The sequence below is a fragment of the Populus nigra genome, chromosome 17, assembly GCF_951802175.1.
Source record: "Populus nigra chromosome 17, ddPopNigr1.1, whole genome shotgun sequence".
Taxonomy (NCBI): Eukaryota; Viridiplantae; Streptophyta; class Magnoliopsida; order Malpighiales; family Salicaceae; genus Populus; species Populus nigra.
The window spans coordinates 8,003,408-8,015,946 of NC_084868.1; the positions used below are offsets into that span (position 1 = coordinate 8,003,408).

General features: G+C 30.8%; 1 protein-coding gene and 1 long non-coding RNA gene across 2 annotated transcripts; one reads left to right on the plus strand and one right to left on the minus strand.

The window, feature by feature from the left end:
- The first annotated feature begins 7,470 nt into the window (after window positions 1-7,470).
- On the plus strand, window positions 7,471-8,428 carry LOC133677110 (uncharacterized). The gene has a single exon (XM_062098942.1). The coding sequence runs from the start codon at window positions 7,728-7,730 to the stop codon at window positions 8,166-8,168; it is 441 nt and encodes a 146-aa protein (XP_061954926.1). The 5' UTR covers window positions 7,471-7,727; the 3' UTR covers window positions 8,169-8,428.
- Window positions 8,429-10,344: 1,916 nt separating this feature from the next.
- Window positions 10,345-11,156, minus strand: LOC133676487 (uncharacterized). The gene is made up of 2 exons (XR_009835618.1): window positions 11,007-11,156; window positions 10,345-10,837 (listed from the first exon to the last, which is right to left on the minus strand). It is a non-coding gene; the product is annotated as an uncharacterized LOC133676487 (long non-coding RNA).
- Window positions 11,157-12,539: the final 1,383 nt, after the last annotated feature.

The following is a 12,539-nucleotide window of genomic DNA, read 5'->3' on the forward strand; positions in this document are numbered from 1 at the left end:
TATTTTCCTCTAAAATAAGAAGATAACTAACCTTGGGGTCAAGATTATTTATATAGCCTTGAACTAATATGAATATGTCCTTCTATGGCTATAATAATTAATAAGCTTGTCACCCATGATTTTAAATTATATAGAAATAAAGGTCTAGAGTGATAACAGACACTAAAAAAGTTATTTTAGTTCTTGATTTAAATAATTTATATTATTACTGATGATGATAGGATAAATATCTAAAATAATATGTAAAAAACATTTTTTTTATTTAATATATTTATATTTTGTTTCCATGGTCGGTGGTAAATAAATAACAATGGGATAATGAAATTATTAAATTCACATCAATTAATAACAATGGATACAATAATAAAGGAATGACACCTCATTAATATTAATTGATCATAGAATATTTAGCTAGGAAAACCAACATCACAAGCTCCTTCCATGACTATAAAGGGTAACTAAATTAATCAAGTTTTGAATTTGTTTTTTAATATTCACGAGTTTGAATCTCCTCAAAGTCGTTAGAGAATTACATGATTATTAATTTTAGGACCGTAAGATTAGTCGAGGTACGCACAAACTAACTCAAACACCCATGTTAATAATAATAAAAAAATAAAAAAGCTATGTACATAACCTAATTATGCAATAATTTATGAATTTGGATGTAGGTGACGACTAGCTACCCCTCCTTATAACATGGGATAATGAAATAGATATTATATATATATATATATATAAAGGGACAACGTTCTATTCCGAGCAATAAAATGGTAAAAGGTTGTTGTCTGCCATTTGATTTTATTTTTTGCGTGTTAAAATTCGTGCAGTAAGTATTAATTTGAAGAAAAGAGATTAAGGTGTAAGAATATTACAACAATTATTGTCAAGAGAAAACTTATCAAAATGTAGATTTGCATATGTAATGTCGTCAACATAAAGAAAGACTTTTTTGTATATTCAGTATAAAACAAGACTATTTCAATCAAAACTTAATAGCGAGGATATATTTTAAAGTTTAAAAATTTTAAGGATGAAGTAGAGTATTTTATAAATATATAGGGTTTTATAGGAACTTTGCAAGAACTCTGAGGTTCTCATGTCTCCATTAAATAATTGGTCCGCACTATATCACAGGTCCACAAATTTAATTTAATTTAATTTTTAATGTAAAAAAATTGAGATATTACTAACACATTTTCTATCACCAAGGAAAATCTTAACCGTTAAGTCAAGATTTATTGCAGATATTTAATAGAATATATTGAGAATTATATATATCAATAAATATTAATAAAATATCATAACGCTAACTAAATACTAAGTCGTAAAGTTAAGAAATAAACGCATATAAGGATATTTGATCATGTGCCACGGAAAGTCCTTTTATTTTATTTTTACTTTATTATATGATAATATTTTTTTACAAGAAAAATAATAATTTAAGTTTTATTGAAACAAAATAATTTTCTAGTAAAAGTTTTTTTTCTTATTAATATCTTTAATTTTAAAAAAATTAACATTTTTTATGTCTTCATTTAATAAAAACCAAAAGCAATCCAAATGTACATATAAAAAAAAAAGAAACTAGAACAATTTGATATAAAAAAAGATATCTCTCTAACCAAGGCTTTTTTTCTCATTAACATGCCTTTTATTTATTTTATTTTTTATTTTTCATGAGAATATTTATTTCTTAGACAATATTCTATCTTGATTCTTTTTGTTCTAAAAAATAATACCCTAATAATTATAATGTGAGTATAATAATAATAATAATAATAATAATAAAATGCTTACATGCTGTCATGGAAAACTATTTGGAAGTGTCATTAAACCTATTTTAGTCGGTCATCATTGAAACCGGGGGTGGAATTAAGGGGGGCCAAGCAGGGGCTCGGGTCCCTGCAAGATATTTTATTTTTTTTTATTTGATAATTAAATGTGAGGAGGTGTAATATTTTTTAAAGAGGTGGGCCCTTCTTACAACAAATATATTTGATATTCTTTACTTTACTCTTGAATTCCTTTGACTTTGCTCTTGATTTTCTGGTACCTACGTGGAAAGAAAAAAAAATATAAAGTCATCAATGTACTTTGCCACCTTTTCTCTCCCTAAAGCCCTAATATAAATCCTTGCAGCCGGTCAAATGCAGAAATAAAGATAGAAATAAAAAGCAGAATTTCCCCGTGAAAAGATGGAATTAGAGTACCGATTAATTCATCTTTCATCAAACAAAATAAGATAATTGGGTATCGATAACTCAAATTTAAAATCTATTTTTATTTTGTTTTGAGATGTTTGTTAAGAATTCGATGAGGTGTTTTCTATAATTTTATCATTTTTGCTCTTTTTTTCCAGATCTGTTAGTTCTAACAATTATTTTTTGAATTATTGTTATAATGATTTTTTTTCTAATTAATTAAATATATTTTATTGGTTTGTTTTGATTATGCTTGATTTTTTTTTATGTTTTGTTTTTAGCAGAGCCATCAAAATTATCATTTTTTTCTCATGATATATGTTTTGATTTTAGGTTGAATCATGAACAAAATAAGAAGAATTGATTCTTTTTTAAAAAAACAAAAGGCAAAATATTGATAACTCACAGCCTAGTGAACCAACTCCAATGTGTAATGTTGAAGTTATGGTTAAGCAGCTTTAATGTGCTTTAATTTACAAAGAGCCTACGTTGATTAGTGAGCAACCTCTTACTAAAATCGACATTGCTCATTTAATTAGAAATCCAAGCAATCGTCCTCAAATTTAGGAATACCCGGTTAATCAATAAGATGATATTCAAAGGGCATATATTAATTTGGAGCTATATCAACCTTTGATGTTTGAATATCCGTTGACTGGTAAAAAACATCATCGTCGATTTCAGTCTCATTGGTTCAAAAGTTATTTGTGGCTTGAATATTCAGAGAAAAAATACTGCATTTTGTTTCCCTTGCTATTTATTTCCAAGTAAACCATCTGGAAAGCCAGGATCAAACACATTTACCGTTAAAGGATTTAATTGTTGAAAGAAAGTTAATGATGAGGAACGGTGTGCTTTTTGACTCATATGGGGAAATGTCCAAATTCAACTCATAGATTTGCTACTAGGTGCTTGAAAATTTTGAAAATCAGTCATGTCATATTGAGAAGGTAGTTAAGAGGCAAAATACTCAAAAAATTTTAAATAATCGATTGCGTATTAAAGCTTCAATAGATTGTTGGCTCACATTTCAAGAATGTGCTTTTAGAGGACATGACAAACATCCAGAATAAAAAACACCGAGGTAACTTTCTTGAAACGATGGAACTTTGAGCATCATACAATGAACAAGTATATGCTCTTTGTTTTGGGTAATGCTCTACAAAATGCTAAATACACCTCATATCAAATTCAAAAAGAAATTTTGCATGTCTTTGCTAGAAATGTTCAATCTTCAATTCATCATGAGATTGACGATGCAAGATTTTGTTTAATTATTGATGAAACTCGAGATGAATCTAGAAGAGAGCAAATGACCCTTGTTATTAAGTTTGTTGATAGAAGTGGATTTATACGAGAATGATTTTTGGATATAGTTCATGTCAAAGATACAACCGCTTTAACTCTTAAGGAAGAGATTTCCTTTGTTTTTATCTCATCACAATCTTGATGTTTAAAATATTAGGAGTCAAGGGTATGATAGTGCTAGTAATATGCGTAGAGAGTGGAATGATTTGCAAGCTTTATTCATTAATGATTGCCCTTATGCATATTATGTACATTGCTTAGCTTATCAATTACAATTGGCTTTTATTGCTATAGCTAGAGAAATATCTAATGTTCACACTTTCTTTCAGAATTTAATTTTTATTATGAACATTGTTAGTGCTTCTTGTAATCGTAATGATGAATTACATGCTTTTCTAGCAAGTACAATTGAACATTTAGTTAATATTTGTGAGATTAAAATGGGTAAAAGAGTTAATCAAGTAGGTGGTTTGCAACTTGATTGGTTTTTGAAAACATTAATTTAGATGGATTTACTTATTCCCAACGTGGTGATGCAGCTTTTTCATTTAAGTTACTAATGTCATTTGATTTTGCATTCATCTTACATATAATGAAGAATGTTATGGGAATTACTGATGTGTTTTGCCATGCCTTGCAATAAAAATCTCAAGACATGTTAAATGTTATGTATTTGATGTCTATCATAAAGACTTTAATTCAAAAGTTAAGAGATGATGGTTGGAAAACTCTTTTAGAAGAAGTAACATCATTTTGTAAGCATCAAGACATTGAAGTTTATGATATGGATACTTATTTTTCTAGTGTGAGATGATCTCGCTGTAAATAAAAATCAGTAACAATTGAATATCACTACCGAGTTGATATATGTACAGCTATCATTGATCAAGAATTGCAAGAGCCAAATAATAAATTCAATGAGCAGGCGATCAAGCTTCTTAAGTTGAGCACAACTTTAGATCCTAGAAATAGCTATAAATTATTCAATGTTGAAGATATATGCTTACTTGTTGACAAGTTCTATCCTGAAGATTTTTCTGACCAAGAAAAAATTCATTTGAGACTTCAGTTGCAGCATTATAAGCTTGATGTACCCAATAATCCAAAGTTAAAAAAACATGTCATCAATTGCTGATTTATGTTAAGGATTGGTTGAAATAGAAAAATCAACAATTTATCCATTAGTTGACAGGTTGATTCGGCTTATTTTGACTCTTCCTGTTTTCTAATGAATGAGCTTTTTCAGCGATGAAGATTGCTAAAACAAGACTTCGCAATCGGATGGAGGATGATTTTCTTGCAAATTATTTGATTGTCTATATAGAAAAAGAAATTGCTGAAAGTTTCACAATTGATATGATAATCGATGATTTCTATTCTTTGAAAGAACAACGAGCATAATTAAAATAAATAGGTAAGAATCATTTTTTGTTATTTTTTTACTTTATTTCAAAGTTTATCAAACATAAATAATGCTTTGTTTTAGCTAATGTTTCTTATATACTTTATATGTTTTGATAGGTATAAAGACCAACAACATTAAAGTAATGGATACATTATAAAGATGGAATTAACTTCATTGCTTTGACTTTAATTTGATATTGCTCCGAACCTTTTACCTTATACAAATGTCATTATATGTTTGTAGTAAGTTTATTTGAATAAAACTAAATCATGCAGGGTTTTTTTACAACTCATGTACAATAAATTAAAACAAATATTATATTTTATTATATTATTTTTAGCCACCACTAATTAAGAATCTTAGCTCCGCCCCTAATTGAAACCCTTTTACTTGAATCCTTTCTTAGCCTGGGTTTCAAATAAAATCATGTGAAGGTTAAACTAATATGACCCATCTAACTTGACGGGTTTAAATGTAACTCAAAAGATTAGCGAAAACATGGATTGAATTAAAAAAAATTCAAGATGATATTTTTTTTAATATTATGATGGCAACATATCGAATTGATTTGTGTCAACTTACTAAACTCATGACTTGGTTCATAGACTCGATTTAGTTTAATAAGTTTATTTTTCTAAAACTATTTTTTTTATTTAATTATATGATAACAAAAACCGACGATCATAGTAAAGTAACCAAATAAAATAAAAAAATAATAATTATGATGGGTTTTACAAAAAAAGAACAATCTTTCGAGAATAAAGCAAAAATTAAATGAAATTTAATAGAATAATTTTTGAAAAACAAATTCTTTTATATATATATATATATTATTTTAAATTATTTAATTTCTTAAAAAGTTAAAATTAATTATTGGGAAAAAAGGATCATGAGAGTGGGTCTGGTGGCCCTATACATCCAGACCCGTGTGATTGAGCCTATTTTTTTTACTTTCAAGTTAGGTGGATGATACTTCATATGCCCAATATTTTTAGAAAAAAAAGTAAAAGATGCATAATCTGCATGCTCAAATTTTAGCCACCACAAAGGTGGCTAAAAATTCAAGTTCTATAATTGTTTACCCTAAAATCTAATTTTAATCTATTTTTACTTAAAAATATCTTAAAAAACACTCTCATAATCTCAAGAAACTAATTTCTCAACTTAAAAATATCTTAGATTGGTTTAAAAAAACAAAAATAACCCCTTTCAACATTGATCTATTTTTTCAGATAATATAAAAAACCTAAAAAATCTCAATGACACTACTCTTGTCAAGACGGACGCCTTAAAATCAAAGGTGGTCATTTTTTTGAACATAATTGGAACAACTCACCTCTTTCTCTCTCATTCACTAGTTTTTGACGACTCTTTGCTCTCTAAAATCTAGAGACTAAAATATGAATAAAAAGAAGTTTTATACTAAAACATATAATTTCCAAAATAAAGGGTTCAAAATAGAAATTGGAAAAATCCTCGAGCTAAAAGGCACTTCCATCATATTTTGTTAAAAGGACCACTATTTTACCAAGCTTTTAATTTTGATCCTCTAATTTTATTCCCTCATTGTTTTATTTTTTTGCAAATAATTAAAGCAAATTTTTCATTGCAAAATCAAGAACCAACTCAATGTTGAAATTATTTTTGAGATTGATAAAACCTGAAATAAAAAAATTAAATAAATTATTAAGTCCAATCAACACAATATAAAATAATGTAATTAAAAAGAAAAAAAATTTGATAACCAAATTAAATAAGAACAAAATTGAAGGACATAAAAGAATTAAAAATATTAAGACTATGTTTTCACTTAAAAAAATCTTCCTTACTTTTTTTATAATCACCTAAAATAAGCGTTTTATTTACAAGTAAAACAAATGCCAAATATATTTTATTTAATAAAATTGGATTTTAGTAATTCTTGAAATTTATAATCACCACAAGAAAATGTTGAACCTAAAACTTCATTAATATGAAGTACTCATAACTTGTAGTTAGTTCTTGATCACAAATCTAAGTAATAGTTCTCAATTATTTTACTAGTTTTAGGAATTAGTTCGGGGACTTGGGTCAAATTTCACCAAAATCCTCAGGATATAGAAGTAATTCAACTTGTTGTTTAGCCCATGAAAAAACAAAAAGGTTTTGTGCAGGAAAAGAAAAGCCCGCAGTTGTTCATAAGTAAAATTTTATCATCTTGAACCCTTTGTTCTTCGCTTTGTCTTCTAAGACAAGGACAAACGGGCCGGCCTGCGAGTTACAATCTACAAAGCAAACTAATATAAAATTAGGTTTCACCACCCCAATTCCTGGGTAAATGTCAAGAACTTGTTTTTCATGAAGACTTGGCAAGAGAGAGAGATTATTGTGCTTATTTAGCATGGATAAATGCTTCCCTCAACGTGATACTCGATGCTTATAAATTTAGGCAGCAGCAGTTGAGTTACATGATTACCCCATCCAAGTCTTGGAATTTCACCACGTATATGACTTTTTGTAGGGATGTTACTGTCATTGAAATTGATCGACTTTCTTGCCCACCACACACACACACACAAAAAAAAAAAAAAAATTCACCCTAAAACACATTCATTACCGATGATGATGCTAAATCATAACTTGATACAATTTCTACTCACCCACTATAACCAAATCCCATTAGCAATTCGCCACCTCTCTCTCTCTTGCTTCTCCATATATCTTTTCTTGCAATCTAAGCCTTGGAAGCTGTAACAATATATAGTCCAAAACCCAGAACAAAACTCTGTAACCAGCTCTGATCATATCACACCATCAAACCCGCGAATAAAATGAGCTCAGTTTGCATATCAAACTGTGTCAATGATACACGTGACCCTCGGGTGCCTGTCCGTTCCAATTACGTGAACCTCTACAAGTGGTCAGAATCTGATGCTGAGCTCATAAAATCTGTCCGCCGTGTAGCTGGCCATGGGTTGCATGGCCACCCAAGAGTGGTGGACAGTATCTCCTGCAGGCAGCTGTATCTTAGGAGCTACACGTTTTCAAGAAAAGAAAGTATGCCAGAGAAGACCAAGAAGTGCTTTGGTAGAGTGAAAGAGAAGGTGGCAAATCATGGAAAGAAGAGAAAAGATCAGATTAAGGGTGGTCGTAAGAGGAAGTGTATGGTGTTTAGGAAAGCCAAGGAAGTATCTTGCAGTGCCTTGTTTAGGATCTTTCACAGGTTGCTGTCTTGTACTGCTACAGTAGATGTTGTGGATCAAAAAGATTAATTAAGGTCCACAACCAATAATAATTAAGTTGATGGAATTACTCACTTTCGTCTGTTTCCTTTTTTCTCTTCTCTTTTTATTTATGTTTAAGGTGATATGAAGTTTGCTCTACTGTATTGCTATGAATTTGCTGAAGGGATATCGAGTGGGAAATTAAATGTGGCAGAAATCATGGGTTGTATATGTGCTTATTTTGGTTAGAAACAATATTTGTCTAGCTTTCCAGTAATGGTAATGAGAAATCATGATGTCATTTTGCATATCTTGTTGTCTTTCCTTTCCTTGTTTTCAGTTTTGCAGGTAGTAGACCATTAGCAGTGACTGTGGAAAAAAGTCGTTCGTTTAAGAATCAAACCGGTAGTTCATCTAATCGTTCCTGCTCTTAAGCTTTTTTGACTGGGAAATGATTATTTATTTATTTCCTATAAGATAGCATTGCATGGTCAAAAAAGCTATGGTGTTACCAGCTAGCTGTATGCCTGTGACATATGCGATCATATCAATCATGGAGCTTGACGTCCTTTATACTTCTCAACTGTTGGATTCTTGATTTTGACTTCTCCGGTCCCTCTGGGCAGTCAAGCAGTCACGTAGTTTATTTAATAAACTATTTATATTAAAAAAAAAGCTGCCTGTTTGGAGATGGATTTCACAGATTAAAAGCTTAATCCTAACATCTATTATTTGAGATACTGTTTATGCTGATTAATTAGCCTCGGATTCCATTCTCACTTTCCAATTAATTAGCAAAGTAGCCAGCTATGAACGCACAGTGAAAGGGGCTGTAATGGTCCGTTTGGGTCAAAAAAACAAATGCCTGTCTGGTAACTGGAAGAAAAGCCTAATGTAGCGGCAAAAACTTTCTATATATCAAACAGTCATGATCCCGTTCTTTATTTCTTGAATGAGTCTTGATTCTGATACAAGCTACTGTATATCTACCACTATTCTTCAGGACTTTCCAATGGTCCTAGACCTACCAAGAAAGCATGCTCGATAACAATGGGGCCAGGCCATTATGGAAACCATATATATATCTCTTGGGTGGGGAAAAAACAAATCTGTCACCATTTTTAACAAGGAATGTTGAAAGGTTTAATGCTTTCATTATGCTGTGAATTTGAGTGTGCAATTATAAAAGATTAGAAGAAGCCCGGGACACAAGCCCAGGCTAGGAAAAAGATGGAATAATGATAACATCCACCAAACACAGCATTAGCTTTGCTGAAACTTGGGTTCTACGGGGCTCATCAGTATGCTTCCCAGACATGCGTGCTTTCCATGGGCCTCATCATGAGTTTAGATTTTCAGAAAATGTCACTCTAGTAATCAGCAATTTCAGATACTTCCAGTAAAACTCGAGCTTCAGCGTTTCATTTTCAAGACTAGTGAGCTTAACTGGTGGCCTCATCGCCAATTTTAATAGCCAATTTGTCCTTGATTTCCTTGTTGAAGCCTGTCAGTACTGACATGGCTGGCTATATGTAACCAAAACAACATCAATTTCTCTCCTGCAACAAGCCAAATATTGAAGTTGATCTTCTGTGGATGGACTGGAAAATTATGCACGAATTAGGTTGGCGTGGCTTAAAACTATCTAACCGGTTGGTGTAGTGATCCATCTTTATTATTATTAGCATGAGTTAGGAAAAAAAAAAAAGTACTTTACCTTCTTTACAGATTTGATGAGCGTCAGTGCTAGACTGGACAATCACACCTTGCTATGCATATTTTTAACTGTAATCACTCTGCATTTCCGCGGTGGTGTCATACCTTAATTGATTATGAAGCATGTCCAAAACAAAGATAATGATGCCATGCTACTTGATTCCCCATAAAATTAAGAGAAGAAAAATAAATAAACAGTAGCTTTCTTCTCAGCTATCATTGCTACTTTTGCCAATTTTATAAAATCATGCTTCTCTTTTTTCCATTTCCTCATCAGTAATCTTAACCCCCCAGCCAAAAGGCCATAATTCAAAATCATGCTTTAGAATTCGGTGCGCTAAGCCATAAAGCTCGCCATGCCAAGTTCAGTCTTGTGCTTGTGTAATTTAATGATAAAAACAAGGAGGCATCTCACTTCCGGCATAGTCACGTAATTAGGCCATGTCCATTACCACCAGGATCACCTTCAGCACAATCAACTTCGTAATCAAAACGGTTTACAAAAGTATAAAAGAAACAGCACACATGTGCCTTAAGTTTCTTTATAAGTTTGTTTTTCAGAATTTTCAATCACCATACTGATCATACAATACAATGTGTATTTACAAAGTGTTATTCATGACATGATGCTATGATTTACTTAGCATTACAGCTATGATATATATCATGTAGTTAATTTGGAGGATAATAAGCTTATCATGTGCTATAACCTGCCGGGACAATATCTTTTCCTGGATATAACTGCAACCTAAGTAATTAATTGTTGGAATTGCCTGTAATCTTGCTGGAATTGCTGGCTGTGTAATCATGGTATTAGTGTTGAGATCCCTCGAATTGACTGCTCGTGATCTTCATGTAAATTAATGTCGAAACTTCAGTTGTAACTATCCTGTGATCTTGCTGTCTTAGAGGTCGTTGTAGGTGTCCGATTATTTGCAGGAGATTCCTTAACATGCCCTTGCAAGATCGTCTCACCATCGGTGATCATGCCGATCTTCGATCTGAGCATTTCAAGAAGATATCGAGTATGAGCTTCTGTCAGTCGATCATGTGATGAAACATGACAACTATTCAGTAATACTTTTGCAACATAATCACAAACAAAATGTAAATCAACGGCAATATGTTTCATATAAGAATTAATGATGATGAACTGGATTTAAACTCAACTGAGTTGCTCCAGTATTATTACTTAAAATGAGTGGTGGTTCTGAATAGGGTATACGAAGCTCCCTAAAGAGAGAGGAGAGCCACGTAATTTCAGAAGTTTTGGCCGCTAATGCACGATACTCTCTGCCTCGTGACAGGAACGAGCGTTGCTTTCTTGTACTCCAGAATATTGGGTTGGACCCAAAAAATACCATATGAGCACTAGTGGAGATTCCGTCATCCATATTTCCAGTTCAATCCACGTCAAATATGCGGTGACTATTGAGTTTTCTGAAAGCATGTAATCACAGTGAAATCAGTAATTTAATATATTTTTTTTGGGGAGTCTAAATAGTATCGTTACATAATTTAAAGGTGGTAAGAGTTTAAATAAACATTATCTAAATATTATATTTTATTTCTAAAATTTGTTTTTTTTTTTTAAGGCTAGGATAGGTTGTTATAAATTATAAATCGTTTTATTGTTTTTTTTTAAATAGTGATTGTTATGTTTTCAAGTGCTAGATCTCTATGAAGTACAATATTATATTTATAGGAAAATCATAATAATTTTATAAATGGCAAAATACTAATTTTCTCCTTGAATAATATTACATATATTATATCAGGATAATTTTATAAATTTATTCAATCAAATCCCTATTTGATTTTTTAGGTTTAGAATTGTAATCCTTGTACTAATTATATTATAGCCTTTAATTTCTAAAATTTATTTCCAATTAAGTCACATTTGATTAATCATCCTAATTTAATTTCTGATCAATTATTATTATGTGTGACCCATTATGTTTCTAATATGTTAGTCCAAATATAAATTATAATACTAATAAAAATAGAATTAAATAATTTAATTTATTATCATCTCAATAATTGATTGATTTATATTTGATAATCAAGTGTACTATCTAGCAACGTGTGTCATGATTCCGCAAATATTAGAAAAGTCATACGCGGATTGACTTAAACTTTCAGTGTAATTATTATCCCTTCATCAATAATATTTCAGTTTTGATGTTATAACATAGAGTGTGTCTGTTTTGTCAAATCATATTTGTTTTCAACACTTGTAGTAACTGATTTTTGACGTAAATAGACCAATCATTACAAACCATATTATCAACTCCAGTATCATGACCAAATTCCAAAATAGAATGTCATCATCATCTGATTTTTGAACTAAACCTACGACAACTTCGTCTTCGTTATCACTAGGATCGGAGGAGTCATACCTACGCTGATTACAATATGCAGTTTTCATCACAAATTCTTATCACTCAATCTTCCAATGTCCTAGATGTACCAGCACAAGCTAAATGTGATAAATATCTAAGTGGCCGAGCAGATATGAGTATAGATATATTGGTATCTCAATTATGAGCTACTAAGTTTAGGTCAGTTTCTCACATACAACTCCATCATGCTCGTTTTACTTTTGACAAACATTTCCATCGTATTTCTAAAATACACATTATATGAAATCGGTATTGGAAAATACTAATATTTTCCAATAAGACACCTCTAAGAGATATCTAT

Bases quoted from the DNA above. Each gene is read 5' to 3' on its own strand.
- LOC133677110 (XM_062098942.1), top strand. From the start codon at position 7,728: ATGAGCTCAGTTTGCATATCAAACTGTGTCAATGATACACGTGACCCT.